A 20,670-nucleotide genomic window follows, 5' to 3' on the forward strand; every position below is an offset into this window, starting at 1 on the left:
GGAATGCATTATTTCTAAGTTTTAAAGTATGTATTGAGAAGAGTGTAAGTATGTGATGATGATTTCATAAGCTAAAGAAAGTTAAGGGTAGTATATTCTATAGGAGTTTTGTATTTATATGTATTGTTATACCTCGGGCTCTAGAGTAAAGTGGTGGCAGTTCAGTTTAGAGTTTAGTATAGGGGTCCACAAACTTAGAATGACAGCTTGAAGCTAAGGGGGAGATAATAAAACAAGTAACAAAGTCAGGCTCTCAAATTTTAGTAGTGATACTAATATGTGTAGAAAATCAGTAAGGGAGGATGATTCCCAACCTATTCTTATCTCAGTACAAAGTTTTTCAATCATCATAGCATCTACTCATGCCTTATATATCATCTCCATCACCCTAGTTCATATTCATGTGCTTTATAAAAAATTATGTATGACTCTAGTTTCCAGTATGAGGAGTTCCAGTAACTCAGCAGTACGAATCATGTTCCATGAAATCATGAACTCCAAACTCCGGTCATACGGCTCATGACTCATGTACTCATGTTTTACAGTATGTTCAATTCCAGTACCCTTCCTATACTTTTAAGGATCAGCAAAATTCAGATTTATGTCATGTATGTCCTTGGTTCAGACCTCTCTGATGAATTCATGTCATTGATACTTTATTTCTCATGCCTTAGTTGAGTGTCAAAGTTATTCTTTCATGCTTCAGGTCCTCATGTTCTAACCTTTCAGTGCCCTTTCTTTATGTCAAGATAGTGATAATGAGAAGTTGTGAAAGCACAGGGGGTATTAAATTCATGATCCGAATTAGTATTATAGTGTTATGGGTTCACTTTGTAGTTTGGAGTAGGCTTGAACATAGTAAGAGAATTCAGTTCGGCTCAGACTTTAGTAGGTAGATTTATTAGTGCTCATGTGAATATTTTAAGTAACCTCATGTGAAGTGCAATTTTGAAGTGGAATGTATAGTTGAGTTTAAGCTTTCAGTATAATTCAGTCTGTATATCCAGCAATCCAGTCTAGCAGTCAGACAGACAAGTTCCTATTGGTTTCTATCTTTCCAACTAATCGTATTATTCAAAATTCTCATGAATATGGATATTTCGAGAGGTAATTCATTTACATCCATGCAAAATTCAAATTTAGCTCAGTTTATGCATTTGTATCAGTTTCAGATTCCAGATATTCAGGCATGATTAAGATAGTAAACATCACATGCATCATTTCAGTCTTTCCTCAGTATTTCATCCAAGTCAGTATCATTCGAGGGACAAAATATTCCAAGGGAAGATGTATTGTAATACCCCGAGTATTCATATCCTAAACCTTTTATTTTTATTCACGAAATAGGATCCAGCTTGAAGTAATGGTTACTCATCAGTTGACTTTCTTGTTTCTATCTCAGCCTTATAATCATTCGCATATCATTGCATATTTTTAAGAAATTAGTTCAGTTCATGATATTAGGATCATGTATCATGTTTCAGATCAGTTATTCAATCATATTCTAGGTCAAGCATGTTCAGAATATTATCTCAGTTACTTTCATACAGTACTCTCAGTCTAACCAGTCTCATTCGAGGATAAATATTCCCAAGAGGGAGATAATGTAATACCTCGCATTTTTAGGCTAGTCTTTAAACCATTGTTCCTACATGTATATGCTATAATACAAATGATTCCCATGTGAATATAAGTTTCATAATCTTTATCCTCATGTTTGATTGTATTTTGAGATAAAAAAATATTCATAGCAATGACTTAGAACAAAGTTGAGCTAAGATTATTTGATTCATCAGAATTTTGATATTTGATTCTACAAGGGGCTACTTTAAACATATATAACTTTTGATACGAGTAGAATTTTCAGACCAAGACCCACCAACTTGTAGATAATTGAATCAGATTTCTAACGATGTCAATTTTGGCTAAATTCGATACCCGAGCAAAAAGTTACAGCCATTTTTGTGAGAGGCTGCAAGCCGAGGCGATATGCCCGCGATGCGCGCTCCATCGCCCACACCTATTCCCAAGTTCTATTTTTGTGTTTCTAAGGGCAAAAGGGTTCTTTCCTTTACCCTAACTCATCCATAATAGATAATTAAATGCTCAAAAACATTAGTTACATCATTATTGATCCTTTTCTCTCTAAAGAAAATCCTAGCCACCTCAAGAACACCAAGAACTCCATCAAATCCTCTTCAAGAAAAATAAAGATTTCAAGTCTCCCAATTCAAGAAACCTTTCAAGATTTTTGTTCTTCTTCAAGATATAAAGTTTTAAGGTATGTGGGAGTTCATCCATGGGTCCCCTTTCACCTATGGAGCCCAAAAACCCTTTTTCAATTAAATAATGAATTATGTTATTTTGTATGTTCAAGAAAAGATTGAATTTCATGTTTCATGGTGTTTAATTTATTTCAACCCATGTGTGATTCCATGCAAGATTTTTTATTTTCATGCTATGAATTTGAGTTTCCCATGCTTTATTTAAGTAAATTCCATGATTGATCCTAAATTCATGATGTTTAGCAATATTTCTATGTTTTAAATTCATGTCTTCCACATGTTTGATGAAATTCCCATATCATGTTCAATCAATTTAAAGATGAATTCCCAAGTTATAAATTTTTTATCTAACTCTATTGTTCCATTATGTTTAAGACATTCTTACATTCAAGCTATGATCTTTACATGTTTTGATGAAATGCCCATGTCCTATTTCAAGTGAATTTTATTTGATCTCCTAAATTCATGATTTTAATTATGTAACCATGCTATGCTCCTATGTTTAAGATATTCCCATGTCTAAGTTCATGATCCCAATGTGTTTGGTGAATTGCCCGATGTTAAAGTATTAATATCCATATGCTTGATGAAATGCCCAAGTGATGGGTTTCTTTAAATAATGCTCACTTATTATGGTCTCAAATGCTCTCATGTGTCCTTATTATCTATGCTATCGAGTCCTGGGGGTATTAAATACCCAAAATTTAGCTGTTTATCTAGACTCCAATTGAAATAGAATAATTTTATAGTATCTCAAACAGTAGCATTCGGTCAGTCAATAGAATCAGTGTGAGTTTAGTCAAGCCTAGTACAGTCTAGTTTCATTCTCAGTATCAGTTTAATCGTTAATAATAACCTTAGAATCCGTATGCACTGTTATTTTAAGAATACCATCACCTGAGCTTATCAATTATCAGTTAACACTACATGCACCAGTTAGTATTCCAGTGCCATTCAGTTGGGAGTAGAATTCAGCACCGAGCGAACCCGAGGATGGGAGCATTCCTATCAGAAGAGGGTTTGACCCTTAGCAGCAATCCCTGAGTTACATAACTATGTTGCCAGCGTAGGTTTGAGATGTCTTCCTGCCGTTTTTGAGTTGATACATATCTCATGAGTTTTTTGCCAGTATAGGGTTACTCCTTAGTCTTTAGAGACACCAGTTTAGTGGATCCACACAGCCAGGTTAGTACCCATAGCACGGTACTAACACCCTTCCAACTGGGGTTATGGGTTGGATCTCTATTTCAGATTGGGGCATGTCGGTTCGATGATACTTCCCACAGTCTAAGTTACAGTCTCAGTTACAGTCTCACTTTTATAATTAGTTCATAACTTAGTTCAGTTTTAGGTTTACTTGACCATAGCATACAGTTATCAGTTATTCAGTTATCAGTATTTTAGTACTTCAGTTTACAAACTATTTAAGAATCATGTTATAAACTTGGTCTTGTATTCTCAGATAATATAGTTTTACGTATTCATGCTTAGTTATCTCATGTTGCTCAGTCAGTCCTTACCTCATATGCATAGTACTCTACAGTTGCAGTCCAGTTATTCAGACTAAGTACAAGCTGAAGTAGGATCAGGATCTAGCCCTCAGTTATCAACTCGCGATCGCGCCAAGTCAAGCTAGTCAACTAACTGTGATCGCAATGGACTAACTGCGATTTTAGTGAGTACAATCGTTATCAATCTCTCACGATCACGTGAGGGAGAAAAATGGCCCTAGGGTAGAAATGCCATTTTGACCAGCCGACCACAAATCCAATTTAAGGCTCAAAATCCCTTTATTCTAGGGCATCTTTAAATCCATCATTCTATAACCCTACCTTCCATCCTTAATTTAGGGTTTTTGTAATTTCTTGGAGCTTAGAACTTAAATTTATACTAATTTGAGGCAAAAGTGATTAGAGAAACTCCGAAGTGTAGATTTAGCTTTATCTATTGAAGATTCATTTGAATCTAAAGTATGGTTTTTCTCTATTTATTTTTCTTATGCATAACTTTGATAGACATCTTGGTATATTTGATTTCATTATCCTTATGATGTTCTAGATCTACCTCTTGGGATTATGCTATAAAAGGGTGCAATTACATGTGAGTTGTGATGTATTTGTGTAGATTCTAGTTTGTTGATGATGGGTTCTACTATTTCTTTGGTTGACTAGTTGGGATTTGTGGGTGAAAGCCTCAAACACCCAAATGGGTTTGATTGGTAAAAATATCAAACTCTTGAAAGCTCAAACTATCCTTGAAAGAGAGGTTTGCGTGAACTTTTGGAACCCATATCATCTTTAAAAGAGGGATGCAGTAACCAAGGCAATAGTAGACAATTATGGGCATAGTTTTCTAATTTTCACTATCTTAGACATAAGGGTGATTACGGGTTAACTATACCAAGGGTATCATCCTAGAAATAAGGATACCCAATTGAGGTATTGGGTGGCTTTAATTGACACACTCGTTAGGTACTCCAAAGAGTCAATGCCTGATATCTTTGAGGTTTTGTTGAAATACTAACCTCAACGACTTTCAACCTAGCCTACCACATCATCAACAATTGAAATTTGCACTGAATATTTATGAATCCATGCATAACTTGCCCCTAGAAAAGCATAACTCCAAGATCAATTCCTAATTGATTACCCTCTAATTGATTTTTTCTTTAATAGTCCCTTAGAAGTCCAAGAATTTCTTTCACACTCGACAAGATTAAAAAATCCCAAACTATCTTGTACCATAGGTTTAAATATAGAAAGTAACTTTTATTTCAAACCTACTCAATCGCTACTCACAATATTCCTCGTGGATTCGACCCCAACTTTTGTTGGGTAATTATATTGACAACCATCGCCTTGCACTCAAATTGGCGCGTAAGTTGAGCGTTATCAAAAAAATGGGGTTGTTGTCGAGGAACAATTTGGCGTATTGAGTTAGTTTGAAATTTTAGCTTACATGCTTTGGTTCAAACTTGTAAATATTTATTTGTTTTTTTTTTGTTTCTTGCCTTAGGTGAATTTTTATTTTTTTTTATTTGTTACTATGGCTTCTTGGAATGAATGTGAGTTTGATGGTTGGAAATCTTATCGTGACAATCCATGTCCATATTGTAATGGACCCCACTTTTGGAAAAATTATAGATATGCTTCCCAGAAAGAGATGTGTGCACCATCTCGATCTTATAGGAAGTATGTTTATTCTCTATGTGGTGGTCTAGATGGACATAGGAGTGATTGTCCAAATGCCTAATTCCCTTATTATATTAACCGATTTCTAGTTCTTCTTCTAATTTGGATAGGTCTTATGATGAAGAAAAGAAAAAGTGAAGCAATGGAAATTATGGTATTGAGGCAATGCTTCAACTTATTTTGGAACAAGTGAAATCAACGAAGGATGATTTACGATATTAGAGTGATTGTGCAAAAGCCCCTTCTCCTAGTTATGCTAACCCAAATGATAGTTCTTCTTATAGATTTGATAGGTCTTATGATGAAGAAAGGGGAGAACAAAGCACAGTAAATAGTGATGTTGAAGCAATGCTTCAACGTATCTTGAATTTAACAACGGTGGTAGAGGAATCAAATCTTATACTCCAATCCAAGAAGGCATTTGGAGAGGAAATCTTGAAGATAGAAGACGTGGGCACGAAAGTTAATTATTGAAACACCACAACCATGGCCACTCTTCTAAATGAGCTTGATATTGAAAAACCCTCACTGATTTTCCAACCAACCATACCAAACATGAGAGATGATACCAAAAAAAAGGAAATGCTAGTAAAGTCTAGAGAAGAAGCAAAGCAAATTCCTTATGAAGACTCTAGTTAATATTGGGGTAAGGATACCAAAATGGAAACAACTCTGAAATTAGGAAAAAGACCTTCTTCTAACCATTTTTCAACACAAAGCTCGATGGAGTTGATGACAATCGATCCACCCAAGCAAATGTTGAATGAGGGAGAGAATGAACTATTTACTTATATCTTAGAGTTTGTCTTCCCCAAAGGGTATTCTAAGACCTTAATCCTGAAGGCCAATAAGCTTAAGTATCGGTGTCCAACTAGTGACCTTCTAATGCTCTCACCATTGTTCGATTCAAAATTGGGCAAATGGTTCAAGTCTTCGAAGTGGCGTGATAGAACATGTGTCATCACGCCCTTAGTTTTTCCCAAAGAGCCTCAAAGATGGAATGATCAAATGTTGGGCAAAAGGTTCAAATCCTCTTAGTGGAGGATTAAAAAGTCTTTGTACTATGATGATAAATAAGGCACTTGATGAAAGGCAACCCATCGTTTTCATATTTTTTTATATAAATATTGTTGGAATAATTCACATAATTTTCATGTTTTGTAGGTGCTTTGGGAAGGTTGGAAGCCAAAAATGGAGGATAACTTAGTTTTGAAGTGTGGCAGCTATGCAGAAGAATAGGGCAAAATAGAGGAGGGAATGGCCTCAGTTACCAAGATTGTGGGTCGAGTACCGCGATCGTGGTATTTTGATCATACCAATATGTCTACAATCGTGCCTCTGTGTCCATCTTTCAACATGGCTATCAATGCGGTTTCAGGGAGCCCTTTAACCTTTTTTATGCTATTGTGTTATGTAGTGAGATCATTACAAGTCCTTAAGTTGGGGGGTGGCCCTACCCTTGTATGTATTCATTAGTTTGCAATACTTGAACTTAGTCACGTGAAGCATGGAAATTTTTTGAATTGATCTTTTTCATCTGTAGTTTTCTTGTTCTTTTGATAATGATGGTAGATGAGCTTTCCCCTATGATGGATTGATTGATAACATTCGTAAGGGAAAAGCATCATGATTAAGTTTTGAGCCATGGATTGCAGAGGAAGCCTGATTACCCATAGCATACCATTAGCAAAGTCTGAGTAGCCATATGGTTGGTTTACCCATATGAAGCCAAAAACATGAGACCAAGTCTTGAGTTGTTTCCATGGTTAGTAACTTATGCATGGTACAAATGCAAATAGAACACCCCCCTCCATCCAAAATTTTTCAAAACCAAGGGCATAGACGTAAGCGATATTATAATAATTTTTTTCTCTTTTTGTGACTCCAAACTTTTGACTTATTAAAATTGGTAGATACTCCATTATTGTCTCTAGCACGAGGGGCAATTGAGCCTCCTTAGCGAGATTTTATGCCATGTGTGGTAAGCTTATTTGTCTAAATCTCATGTGTACTTTTACCATCTAGAACTTTCTCCATTAGCCTCTCAAGGTTAGTTTTGGTTGTATTTGGTTGGGGAGATGATCTTAGGCCATCTTTGCGATATTGGAAGTTCACTTTAGCCTAAAAAGCTTACCCGTACATAGATGTCACCCTTAGTCACCCACTTTAAGTCATTGGACCTTTATTTGGCAAATATATTGTAAGCTGTGAGCCCATAAATTCTTATCTCTCTTTTGAACCCTATTCTCTTTGGACTTAAAAATGCAAATTAAGGCTAAAATCCTAAGTTAGGGGTGGTTAAGATTAGAAGATGTAACTTCGGGCCACGAGAATGTAAGTTAGCACCTAGGAACTAAATTTTGAGAACAAATAAATAGGAAAAAAGAAGGAGGCCAAGAATGGAAAGAAAAGCATGAAATGCATAAGGCAAAGAGGCAAAAAAAATGCTTTCCAATAGATGGGCGAATCAAGGTAGTAAAAGTAGGCACATGCTTAAAAAGTGAAAACAATAGAAGTGGACCATGATCAAAAGTTGAAAAAAAGCTATAATATAGATGTTCAAGGAGGGTATAGTTACTTTGTTCCCAAGTAATATCCTACCGTAGTCCGAACCTATGTTAAAAGCTCAAAAAGCCCTTTGAGATCCCCAACCAAGTGCATTCATTGTAGTGGTGATTGAAAGTAGGGAAAAGCCTATAGAATGGTACTTGTTAACATCGAGAGTTCTTGAGAGAGAGGGAGTTTCATACTTGAATTCCTTGTTGCATATTTTATAACTTGGTGTATGGAATTTTCCTTCTCGTGAGGAGGCATGTAAACAAGTTGAGGTAGGTGATTTTGTCATCTCCTGAAAAATGAGGCAAAAAAGGTATAATGTAGTTGAGGTCAAAGAAGAGTAATTTCTTGATTATTAGTGATTGTTGCCTGATTGCTCTTTGAAGTCTTTTGCATCCTTAAAAATTACATGTTATGTTGAGGGGTGTCGTGAAAATAGTATTGCCCCTATTTGAAGAGCTATTTTTGGTAATAATCTAGTTGAAGTCATCATGATCATTTGGTTCATCTAATTTGGGCATAAAAGTGCATTGTATTATGGTTAGAGGTAGTGTTTCTTGAGAACAAGCAAGGCTTTAAGTTGGGGGTGTTGATAACGGGTGAATTTACCACTCATTTGCACTAAATATTCGTGCACACTATTATGATTTGAATGTAAAAATGAGACATATTTGGGGTTAAATGTACTAATTCCCATAATTTGCAGGTGTACAAGTGCTGAGAAAAAAAGAAGCAAACTTGAGCAAAAAAGGATCAAAAAGGGAATTAAAGTGCAAGAGTTGGACAAGCTGAAGCAAAATCAGGATCTAGCCCTCAGCCCGCGATTGCGCAAAGTCAAACTAGTCAACCAACTACGTTCTCGATGGACTAACTGTGATTGCAGTGAGTGCGATCGCGATCAATCTCCCGCAATCACGTGAGGGCAGAAAATGGCCCAAGGGCAGAAATGTCATTTTGACCAGCCGACCCCAAATCCAATTTAAGGTTCAAAATCCCTTCATTCTAGGGCATCTTTGAATTCATCATTATACAACCCTACCTCCCATCCTTAGTTTAAGGTTTTCGTAATTTCGTGGAGCTTCGATCTTAAATTTGTACTAATTTAAGGCAATAAAGATTCATTTAAATCTAAAGTGTGGTTTGTCCTCTCTTTATTTTTCTTATGCATAACTTTGATAGACATCTTGGTATATTTGATTTCATTATCCTTATGATGTGCTAGATCTACCTCTTGGGATTATGCTAGAATATGATGCAATTGCATGTGGGTTATAATGTATTTGTGTAGATTATAGTTTATTGATGATAGGTTCTACTATTGCTTAGGTTGACTAGTTGGTATTTATGGGTGAAATCCCCAAACACCTAAATAGGTTTGATGAGTGAAAATCCCAAACTCTTGAAAGCTCAAAGCATCCTTGAAAGACGGGTTTGGGTGAACTTTTAGAACCCATATCATCCTTGAAAGAGGGATATGGGAACCAAGGCAATAGTAGATAATTATGGGCATAGTTTCCTAATTTTCACTATCTTAGACATAAGGGTGATTATGAAGGCAATAGTAGACAATTATGGGCATAGCTTACTAATTTTCACTATCTTAGACATAAAGGTGATTATGAGGTTAACTATACCATGGGTATCATCCTAGAAATAGGGATACCCAATTGAGGTATTGGGTGTCTTTAATTGACATACTCGTTAGGTACTCCAAAGAGTCAATGAGTGATACCTTTGAGGTTTTGTTGAAAAACTAACCTCAAGGACTTTTAACCTAGCCTACTACATCATCAATAATTGAAATTTGCACCGAATCTTCACGAATCCATTCATAAATTTCCCCTAGGAAAGCATATCCCTAAGACACAATATAATCTCCTACTTTACAAAGTATCCAGTAATAGATTTTCTTGAGTTATGACATGATGCTAAATTACAATATGCAGTAACTTCATTTTTTACTTGACTGGATAGAAAAATTCCTAAACTAACTTCTTTTTTTATGTATCTAACTACTCTGATAGTTGTATCCATGTGACACTTCTTTGGTTGTTGTAGAAACTCACTAAGAGTCTGCACATAATAAGAAATGTCAGCTCTAGTCATTATAAGACATAACATATTTCCAATAAATCATTAATATCCATGTTGATCTACTAGAGGATCATTGAATACTATTTCATCTTTACAAGTATTATCATCATATTCCTTAGTTGTAAGTTTGACATTTGTGTCACAATGTGTACTTACTAATTTAGCTACTCTAAGCCCTAGTTCAGAGATTAATTCTAGTGTATACTTTCTTTGGTGCATCAAAATACCTTTGCCTGATCTTACAAACTCTATCCCTAAAAATACTTTAGTTCTCTAAGATTCTTTATCTTGAATGCCTTCTGTATCTTCTTTTTAGTATCTTCAATTAACTTTAGTGTATCTCCTGTAATTAGCATATCATCTACATATACCAAAAACAAAAGTAATACCTTCAGTTGTGTTTCTTACATATAGACTATTATCATATTGGCTTTTTCTGAACTACATGTTGGCTAATGTTTCTGAAAGTTTGGCATTCCATTGTCTTGGAGCCTATTTCAATCCATATAGGAATTTTAAGAGTCTACATACAAGTTGTTTCTCCCTTTGACTCTTAAAACCTTGTGGTAATTGCATATAAATTTCCTCATGATGATCACCTTACAAAAATACATTATACACATCAATTTGTTGTACAAACTAATGTTTGAGAAACAATAGTTAGAACTTTCCCTACTATTTTCATCATCTCCACAAGTGAGAAAGTTTTTTGAAAATCAATGTCTTCTTGCTAACTATATCCTTGGGAAAATAATCTTTCTTTAAACCTTTATACTTCTCCTATAGCTTTGTATTTTATCTTAAATATCCATTTGTAGCCTATAGGTTTTTTGCCTTGAGGTAGACTAGTAATTACCCAAGTCTGATGCTTCTTAAGTGCTTCAATCTCATTTTACATGGCTGATAGCCATCTTGTATCTTTTATAGCTTCATTGTAGATTGTAGGTTTTGTATCTATATAGGATTTTGCTATAAAAGTTTGATACTTGCTTGAGAACTTCTCATATGTGAGGAATTTTTTCAAACCAAATGGGTCACTCTTATGTATATTTAGAGACACAAAATCCTTCATCTAAAGAGTGTTTTCCTATTTCTTGTAGTTCTTCTATTTATCACTTATACTTGAGGATGAGCGGTTTTATAACTATAGGAATAGTTTGGTGAACTTCAGCCTACTTGCACTTGATTAATAGTAGAAGTGATATTTTCATGTGTAAAAGTCATATTGCCAGGACTTTTAGGTGACAGTGTCATCAGTGTATCACTGAGGTTGTTGGTAGTTAATGGTTGAATGTCAGAGCTTTTGAGTTTAAATGGAAATACATCCTCTCTGAAACTAATATCTCTGTTAACAAAGAAAATACAATTAGTTAGATCGTATAGGAGATAGCCTTTTTGTTCCTCATAGTAGCCCATGAACATAGACTCTCTTATTCTAGGTTGTAATTTATCATCTTGTTGTAAGTCCTTAGCATAGCAAAAGCAGCCTAGAACCCTCATACAGTTTGTTGCTCCAGTGTCAACAATCCATTGAAGATTCTAATTGGAGTAACTTGAACCATTTGACTCAACTATGTTACCTATAGCATATGTTGTGTATTTCAATTTTTCTTCTTTGTTGAGCAACTAAAAGATCAGATTATACTTATCAGTGGTGGATATGCATGAACTTGTTTGAGGCATCTACATCATTGGACTTCCCAATAGCATAGTGTTCTCACCAGTCCTGCTATTACTTGTATTGTGCATATCAATCATACCACCTGAATTATCTTGTGATGTGCCTTCAGTAGAAGCATTACGCACAACATTATGCCTATATATTTTCTTGGACTTGAATTCTACGGGATATCCAATCACTTTCCAATAGTTTTTTAGTGTGACCCCTGATTTTACATACTTCACACTGCAAGTTGCCGTTTTTCTTGAACTTCTGAACCTGTTGCCCTCTAGTTTTTTTATAAACCAAGGGTCCAACCCCTTTTGAGAATATTGCAGACTCATAGCCTATAGAAGCAGGGTTAGAACCAAGAATTTTTGTAGTAGCACTAACAGATTTTTGTTCTTCATCACTTATAACTATAGCATATGCCTGATTAATTAAGCATAATGGATTCATCATCAGAATTTTGACTCCTTACTTATCCATAGGTCTCATTCAACCCCATAAGAAACTAAAACAGTTTTAACTTTTGAAGATGTGTAACATAGTCTTTATATGTTTCACAATTACATCCAGGAATTGGCACCAATGCCTCAAACTCTTCCCACAAATCTTTTAATCTGGAATAGTTCCTTAGGAACGAGTAGCAACTTCTTTATGTAAATTTAATGTTCTTGAACCATCCACTTTATTAAGTCTTTCACATAGATCATTCCAAACCACCTGAGCATTAGTTGCATACATAATACCTCCAAGTAAATTCTTAGCAACGACACTCAATATCTAAGATAACATTATGGCATTTACCCTCTCCAATTAATTACTCATTTTAATAGAAAACTTATTTCAAGAACTAGACCCATCAATTAATCCCAATTTATTTTTACCTAAAAGTGATAACCTCATAGATCGAAACCAGATAGAGAAATTTTTAGTTTCAATAAATTGGAAAGAAATTATCTAAAGACCACTTACATCAGTAAAGAACAAAAATAAGGAATGATTGTAGTCGATTCCCATGGCTCTTTGAGTTCCATTTTCAGTAGTTGTGCCATTGGAAGCATCACCAGTAGTGGTTGCCATTTGTTACAGATCTCTTTTCCAAGCTTTAACTCTTGAAGTTTGTCAAATATGAATTGATAAACTTTGCCCTGAATTGTGATTCTTGATTCTCATAATGGTATGGCTCTGATACCATGAACGTAATCAGAGTTTCTTGAATCAAGAACTCTGTTAAAGTAGTAATGGGACAGTAGAAGAGAAGAAAAGAGAAGAAGAACAGAGAGTTTAGAGAGGAAGAAGAAGCAGAGAACTAGAGAGCTTTCGTTATTGCATTCTTGAGTTTACAATGTTTATTATCTCATATATATAGCAGTGAAATGATTATTCTAGAAGCAACTAACCATAACTAACTAGAAAGCTTAATAACAAAAATATTGTTAATTAACTAACTTTTCAGAAAATATTTAATACCCTCTCCGTTTAAAAAAGAATGATCTACTTTTCTTTTTAGTTTGTTTAAAAAAGAATCACCCATTTACTTTTTGGCAATACTTTAATTTCAACTTTCCACATGGCATGTTTAGGAGCACAAGATTAAAGGACATTTTGGTACATTTGACACAACTTTAATTTAAGGCCACAAAATTCAAAAGTCTTCTTTATTTTCTTAAACTTTGTGTCAAGTCAAAGTAAACCATTCTTTTTTAAACGAAGAGAGTACTGTAACTGTGCTTATCACAGTTTTCTATTTCCTTCTTATACTTCAACATAAACATCTTACTTAGAATTAGAAAAAAAGACAGAAATCACGGTCAATATGATCTGACTAAAGAAACAAACAAATACTTTGTTTGGATGCCAACCTCAATAATTATTGCACTATTTGGTAAATCTTGATTATCTAATAAGTGGTGTTGCAACTGCAGCGTAACTGCTCATCAACAACACAACACAACACAAAACAAATACTCATGCATGAGTTTGTTCTTCCCAAACAGTAGCTTGTACAAATGAGAGAAAAATAGATGCTGACATCACTTGGTACTATCTCAAGATTAATTTATGTTATTTTCTGATTTCCAGTTCTTAAATATTATTCCAGAAAGGGATATTGTATTCTTACACTTGCCCTAACATTTCAGTTGACACCAGAAGCATATCTATATTTTGGTCTTTGCGTAATTGGTTGATTAACTTCTACATGCTTCTTTAGATTAAATAATAAAGAAATACTAGCTAGGCCCATTAATTATTTTTTTAAAATATAGTAATCAATTATGAGCTCCATTAATTATTGGGTCTAGCATTTCTTTTATTAAATAAATAACTAAGAGGTTGGCAATGAAAGTTGGGGCCATATGTAGAAAGCATACGTTTCGATAACACAATAGCTACTTTGAGAAATGGTCTTTCTAAAACTACCAAATATTTAAGGAACGGAGATTAATCCAAGAATAGAAGCAGTAGTGCTAGGGGTCGTTTGGTATAGGAATAAGGGATAATAATTTCAAAACAAAATGCATAATCATACATTTGGTTATAGATATTAACTGATCTCGGAATTATTTTTCTCACCATTATTGTACTAAAATGATGTTATAATTGATATCATGAGATATCCCAAACAATAGAATAACTTTGTCTACTACATCACCTCCTAAACGACACCTTAGTGTTGATTTGATAATGAATAATGATTAGAGTAGAACGAAAGAAAAGAGCTCTATATCTATATAGGGTCCAATGTGATAAAGTCATATTAAGTGAAGAGGGTGGAGAATATGGATTCTCTCATTTGTTACTTTATGATTTTGAAAGAAAAAAAGTTGAATCAGACTCTAGCTGGAAGGATGGTCTGTGATATGCACAAATCATCAAAGGTTGATTGAAGCCCACATGAGGATGAAAGGAGACATCAAGTGGGCCATTTCAGTTCTCTTTTCGGCAGATCTCAACAATAGTAGCGTCTTCATTAACAGCTCCCCTTGATTTGACCATTCAATATCCAAAACAAAAATATATTTGCCCTACAACAGTCTATTCAAAAGGAACACTGTGAAATCTCAGCAGATTTTGATAAAACTTACACTATTAAAATAAAGATTTATGTGTTTGGTTGTACATGTGGAAATGATGTTAAAAATTGAAGTATTGGATGATGGCCCATTAATTAAAAGCTTTAAATGATAGCACAAATAATGGCACAACATGAACACATGAAGCCTCTATATGCTGAGTTTTGTTGCTTGTGGACAGTTTCTTCTGTCAATGAGATTGATGTTACGTGAATAGAGATCCAATTTGACAAAAGGCGCTGGGACTTGGGCACTGTTCAGTCTAATGAGTCTTAACTGTCTTTGTATGTTTGCATATGCATGGAATAGGACCTGCCAATTCTAGTGTGGGTCTCAACCTACCCCCTCTGTCACAAAAATTCAGAAGTATCATCAGATGGCTATAACCATCCCTACTTACTGTCTCATTGTTAAGACAGGAGTTTTGGAAAAAAGTAAGTGTCCAATTTTGAATTTTACTACCGCCCGTTTGGGATTTCAAGTTATTTCTGCAGGAGATGATGCAGAAAAAGGGGATCCTGAAATTTGAATAACGCATAAATTCAGCCAGTTCATAGTCTTTTCTTCCAAATTCACTATTCTGGTTTAAGACTTTCTCCTTCGAGGACTAAATGAAAAACAAATCCTTCAAGCCTAAGAAGTATCCTAGATTGCAATAGGTGCGCTTTTAACGGATCCTGTCAAGTAACCATACAAAATGTGACTCATAGTTGGATCAAACGTGATGGATAATATCCAAGGCTTCTTTAACTTTTATATTTACTAATCAAATAATTGGTGCCCAAGCATAATGAAGTATCCTGCTTTATGAGCAAAAAATCATAAATTAAACGAAAGTAAAGGTAAGAAGATTGAAAGGATCTCTTTAACAAATAAAATAGAAAGCAATAGCACATTGAATAGAAGCTTCTTTAATTCATTCATTAGTACATCAAGGATATGTCCCCTTCTCCTCCCTTTCACTTTCCTTCCCAATCTCTTACAGTTCCCTTTTCTCCCTCAAACTCCCATCATACAGAGGAATTAATAACAAACATTTTTCTCCAAACGAATATAGAAAATAAATAAGAGGAAGCGATGATGATCACTGCAAAAATATAAAACAAAAGCCAATAAGTAAGTAAAACCTGCCTAGTTTCTATGGCAACAAACATCTTCATATATCACTAAAGAAGTAGTGCTTAAGCAGCCTGTTGGCTTCTCTTAGGCCACTAAAGTAAGCACCATGAGTTGTTGAATAATGGGTTCTATGTGTTGCTTCCCCTGCAAACAGAATTTGAAGTGGAGGGGAACCTTTTGAATTAAAACTATTATTGCTCCTTTTTGGCAATGGCTCAGCCATAGTATCCAAATCATCTCCACTTGATCCAACAGCCACATAGCTATATGACCCCAAGAAGAGTGGATCACTACCCCATTGGCTCTTTAAAACCTTATCAAATTTGATGCAACTTTCCGCATGCCCATTGCACAAGTCATGGGACTTGCTGAGATGCTTTGAGTTTTCTAGTAAATTGGAGATCATTGTTGAGAAGCCATCAGTGATCTCCTCATCACCAAGTGACTCAAGCTCAAGAGCCTCTTTGCCCGCAAACCATGACAATAGAACGTTTGAAGTGCCATAGATGGGAAATAAAGAAGCTGTCCTCCTTATCCACCAGGGGATTCTTGGATGCCTTAATTTTGAGCCTGACTGATGGAAGACCATCTGCAAATAGGGAAACCTCATGGAATCAGTGCCATCTTCATCCCTGTTTGGACTTAGTTGCAAGAATAGCTTGTTAACAACACCAAAACCAAGCCTTGAGATTGCTTCAGTCTTAAATCTAGGAAGTGGAGGGCTAAACATACAAGAATTATCGTCAATCCCTTGCTTTAGGACCCCAAGCGACACCGTGACAATCACATGATCAGCATACATGATTGATCCATCATTAAAATGTAGCTTTACTGGTTTAGTAACGTCACCATTTTCATCAATATCCAGTGATTGGTGGTCATCAGACTGCCATTCAATTTGCATGACCTTTCGGCCTAATTGAATCACACTAGCTGGCAGAACAGATGCCAAATATTCAACTATAGTGGAGTAGCCTTTGGCAATGGTTATCTCTTTCCCTGGAAACATACGATACTCACTTTCTGCATTGAAATCTAGAGTCTGCAAATCACCAGCTGATGTGTAAGTCCTTTGTGTGTTCTCAAGCATCGCAAAAATTCTTCCCTCCAGTGATTTTCTGGTCCAGTTATCGAACCCTTGGCTTTCCTCTTGGCCTTTCATCGAACCCCAGAAAGCATCAAGCCCTTTCCTTAGGAAAGAACCAACACTAAGATTTTCAAGGCCACCATTCCTTATGCAGCCATTGGAGGATCTGTAACTCTCAACAAATTCACTACACACACCGTCTTCAATAGCTTTCCCTTGAGCAAAATCCATCATATTCTTGAAAAGGTTTGATATGGGCTCAACAAGGGAAGCATTGAGCTCATAACCTCCTTCAGCTATTGTCAGTGGCTCATCCAACAACTCATCCATACACTCCCAAGGCTTGTCTGAATCCAGTGAGTTAATCTCCTGAGCTATCTTGTAAACAGGGCTACCCCCAATTCCATGGATCCAAGTAGCACCCATCTCAATCCTGCTCCCAACAAACTCTGAAGTCTTAATTCTTCCACCAATCCTATTACCACCCTCCACAACACACAGCTCTAACAATTCTTTAGAGCCTGCAGTTGTGTAGAGCTTGTTAGCTGCTGTAAGACCTGCCATTCCAGCACCTATTATCACAACTTTTGGTTTCTTGGTCACCATTGTAGCTATTATTTCTATGGAAACTTGCTAACACTCTTACTTGTTTAGTAAGTATCTCTAGCCACAAGAAATGATCGAACTCACAAGAAAGAAAGAGTAAACAACTTTGTGAGGGATATATAGGAATTAATGAACAAGAATCAAATATATATAAGGAGGGTACTACACATTCTTCCCCCTTCTTTTACATAGTTTATTTCTCTAATAAAGACAGTCATCTATCCACCCATAGTTTATTTCTCTAATAAAGACAGGCCTCTACTTTTCTTAGCCTCCACAGTTAATGTAGCCAATACACTAATGCCACCCCAATTTAACTAGTCTCAACACATCTGCTACTTGTGCTCGATATATCTTCTAGTCTACATGTCTGAGTCTGTATATAAAGGGAAAAAAAACACAAACACGAAGTCACACGAAAGCTTCAACAACCCACAATCTCCTCAATAATCACAAACATGTGTGCACATATTTATATATTGAGTTCCTACTAAAAACATCAAATCGTTGTTTAAGCAGAGTATATTAATACCAACACCAATAATAGGTTGATGATGCCTTTCACCAACCTCACATGTGAATCAGGTAAACAAGGGCCCACCAACTGAAACACATTAAATGGTCCTCAGTAATCAGTGAAGAACTAGCCCATGAATCTCTTTCAACCTTGTAATAAAGATACTCATCAACTTCACCACTCTATGTTGACTTTGCGATTAATAATAGTTATCCTATTTCTTTTTTTTTTTTTTGGCAACTAGGATATTATATTAGAATCATAACAAAAACTCTACAGAGAGGAGCTTGGCACCGCTGCCTTTATAGTATCTGCACATTGTGCAATATTTACAGACCATCAGTTATCACATAACGTAGTACTAGTAGGGATATTTACAGATGTACTAGGCGGTAAAACTCCTAAAGTCTTGACACTCCTACTAACAAAATCTCCTCTTTTATCGGCATCCAAAATGTTCATCAGATCTTGGGGAGGAGACCAAAAGGTAGTAGCAGCCATGGCTGGATTTGTAGTAGCTAAAACGGATGGTTGTGCAGTAGAAATGGCTCTTTTTGAAGGCTATCAGCTAGTCTATTTTGTTCTCTATAGATATGAACCTGGACTACCCAGTAGGTGAAGAAGGTACTAGCAATCACATAACAGAGAGGAGATGTTAGCATCTTTTTCAACATTGTTTAACATGGTGGTTAGGTGCTCTGCGTCGACATTTATTTGTAAGGGTTTCAGATTATACTCCACAGCCATCTGCAAACCAACAAATAAAGCTTGAATTTCAAGCTGCATTATATCTTTGATAGCAGTATGTGCAATGAAGCCCAATACCCATTCCCCTGAGCTTGTACGAAAAACTCCTCCCAAACCCCCTATGTTAAGATTCGAGAAGAATGTAGCATCAGTGTTTAGCATTAGACAAACCGCTACAGGAGAATTCCATTTAACATACAAGTTAAAGGAGTTAGTGTCGTTGTGCGAGTCACCAACTAGATACCAATATTCAGTAGCTAAACTTACAGCAAGTGCTGGACATAGGTTGCTATAACAGTGATTCCTGAACATAAAGCTTTTTCGATGGGTCCATATAACCCATAGGCTATAAGGAAGTACAACTTGTATTGGAACCCCAGATGTGGTTTGCTCAAGTCGTTAAGAATTATGTCTTAGCAAATTAGTAAAGGAAGTGTGAGAGCCATGTGGGGGAGGTTGTAATGGCAAGCCAGCGATCATATTTAAATTCTCCCAGAATTGACCAGGTGCACTACAGGAAGAGAACAAGTGGGGAATAGTTTCTGGTTCATCACTGTGGCAAAGTTTACAGCTAGATGATTGTTGATCGATATGATATGTGGTGTAGATGTGAAGAGGTTGGGAGTCTATTTAATACTAATAACCACAAAAAGTGCTTGATTTTGGGGAGAATGTTAAGTTTCCAAATCCAAGTAAAGTCTCAGTGATTTGTATCATCTTTCTTTGTTTTGTCCATTTGGTTGTAACAAGTGCGTACTATAAAGTTACCTATGGGGGTAAGGCCCCATCTAATTCGATTATAACTCCTAGAAAATATGGGAAAATGTATTGATTGTATTTGAGTTATTATGGATTGGGGAAGGTCAAAGGGAATATTGAACAGATTTCAAAGTTATTTGGTCTATAATCAAAAACGTGTTTGGAATCTTCAAGCCGAGTCAAGGGTCCATGTATAAGGGATCTCAAGGTAATGCCAGGCTTTATCCAAGGTTGATTCCAGAAATTTATGCATCTACCATTAGCAGGTTTCCATATTAATCCTTTTGATAAAGTTTCCAACCAATTTGCAAGCTTTTCCAGGTAGAAGAAGTGACGACTGAGGATGGAGAAGCTCGCAAGTATTTATTCCTTAGTAAAGATGTCTAAATAGAGTTTTGGTCATGAAATAATCGTCATGTTGTAGAAGCTAACAATGCGTTGTTCTTTTTCGTTATACTTTGTATTCCAAGGCCCCCAGTGTTTTAAGGCATTGTTATAATAGACCATTTAACTAGGTTTATTTTTTTGTGGGACTCTGTAGTTCCCCGAAGAAAATCTTTTTCATATCTTTCCATTTTTCTGATAACTTGTGACAGTAGTTTATGAATTTGTATTACATGATTTGGTAAACTGTTAAGCACAGATTTGATAAGCGTTACCCGTCCTACATTAGTGAGGAATTTACTTTTCCAGCCTGCTAGACGATGCTTAAAGTTTTCGATCACAAAATGGTAGTCACTTATAGCCTGCCTAGAGGTGGTTATAGGAAGCCTAAGTATCTACCAAAAACTTTCTCCTTCTCTGATTCCAAATGAATTACAAACTTGTTTCTTAACCCTATCATTCATGTTTTTTGAGAAAAATAAGCGTGATTTAGTGTAATTAACTTTTTGTCCCGAAGCTACACTAAACCTAACAGGGGTTTGCTCAATATTCTGGCAAGATTGATTAGTTATCTTACTACACAAA

The 20,670-nt window shown here is 35.7% G+C and overlaps 1 protein-coding gene across 1 annotated transcript; it reads right to left on the reverse strand.

The window, feature by feature from the left end:
• Positions 1–15,717: 15,717 nt before the first annotated feature.
• On the reverse strand, positions 15,718–20,326 carry LOC107870798 (probable polyamine oxidase 5). Its single transcript, XM_016717448.2, has one exon. The coding sequence runs from the start codon at positions 17,676–17,678 to the stop codon at positions 16,023–16,025; it is 1,656 nt and encodes a 551-aa protein (XP_016572934.2). The 5' UTR covers positions 17,679–20,326; the 3' UTR covers positions 15,718–16,022.
• Positions 20,327–20,670: the final 344 nt, after the last annotated feature.

The sequence above is a fragment of the Capsicum annuum genome, chromosome 5, assembly GCF_002878395.1.
Source record: "Capsicum annuum cultivar UCD-10X-F1 chromosome 5, UCD10Xv1.1, whole genome shotgun sequence".
Taxonomy (NCBI): domain Eukaryota; kingdom Viridiplantae; phylum Streptophyta; class Magnoliopsida; order Solanales; family Solanaceae; genus Capsicum; species Capsicum annuum.

Bases quoted from the DNA above. Each gene is read 5' to 3' on its own strand.
- LOC107870798 (XM_016717448.2), bottom strand. From the start codon at position 17,678: ATGGTGACCAAGAAACCAAAAGTTGTGATAATAGGTGCTGGAATGGCA.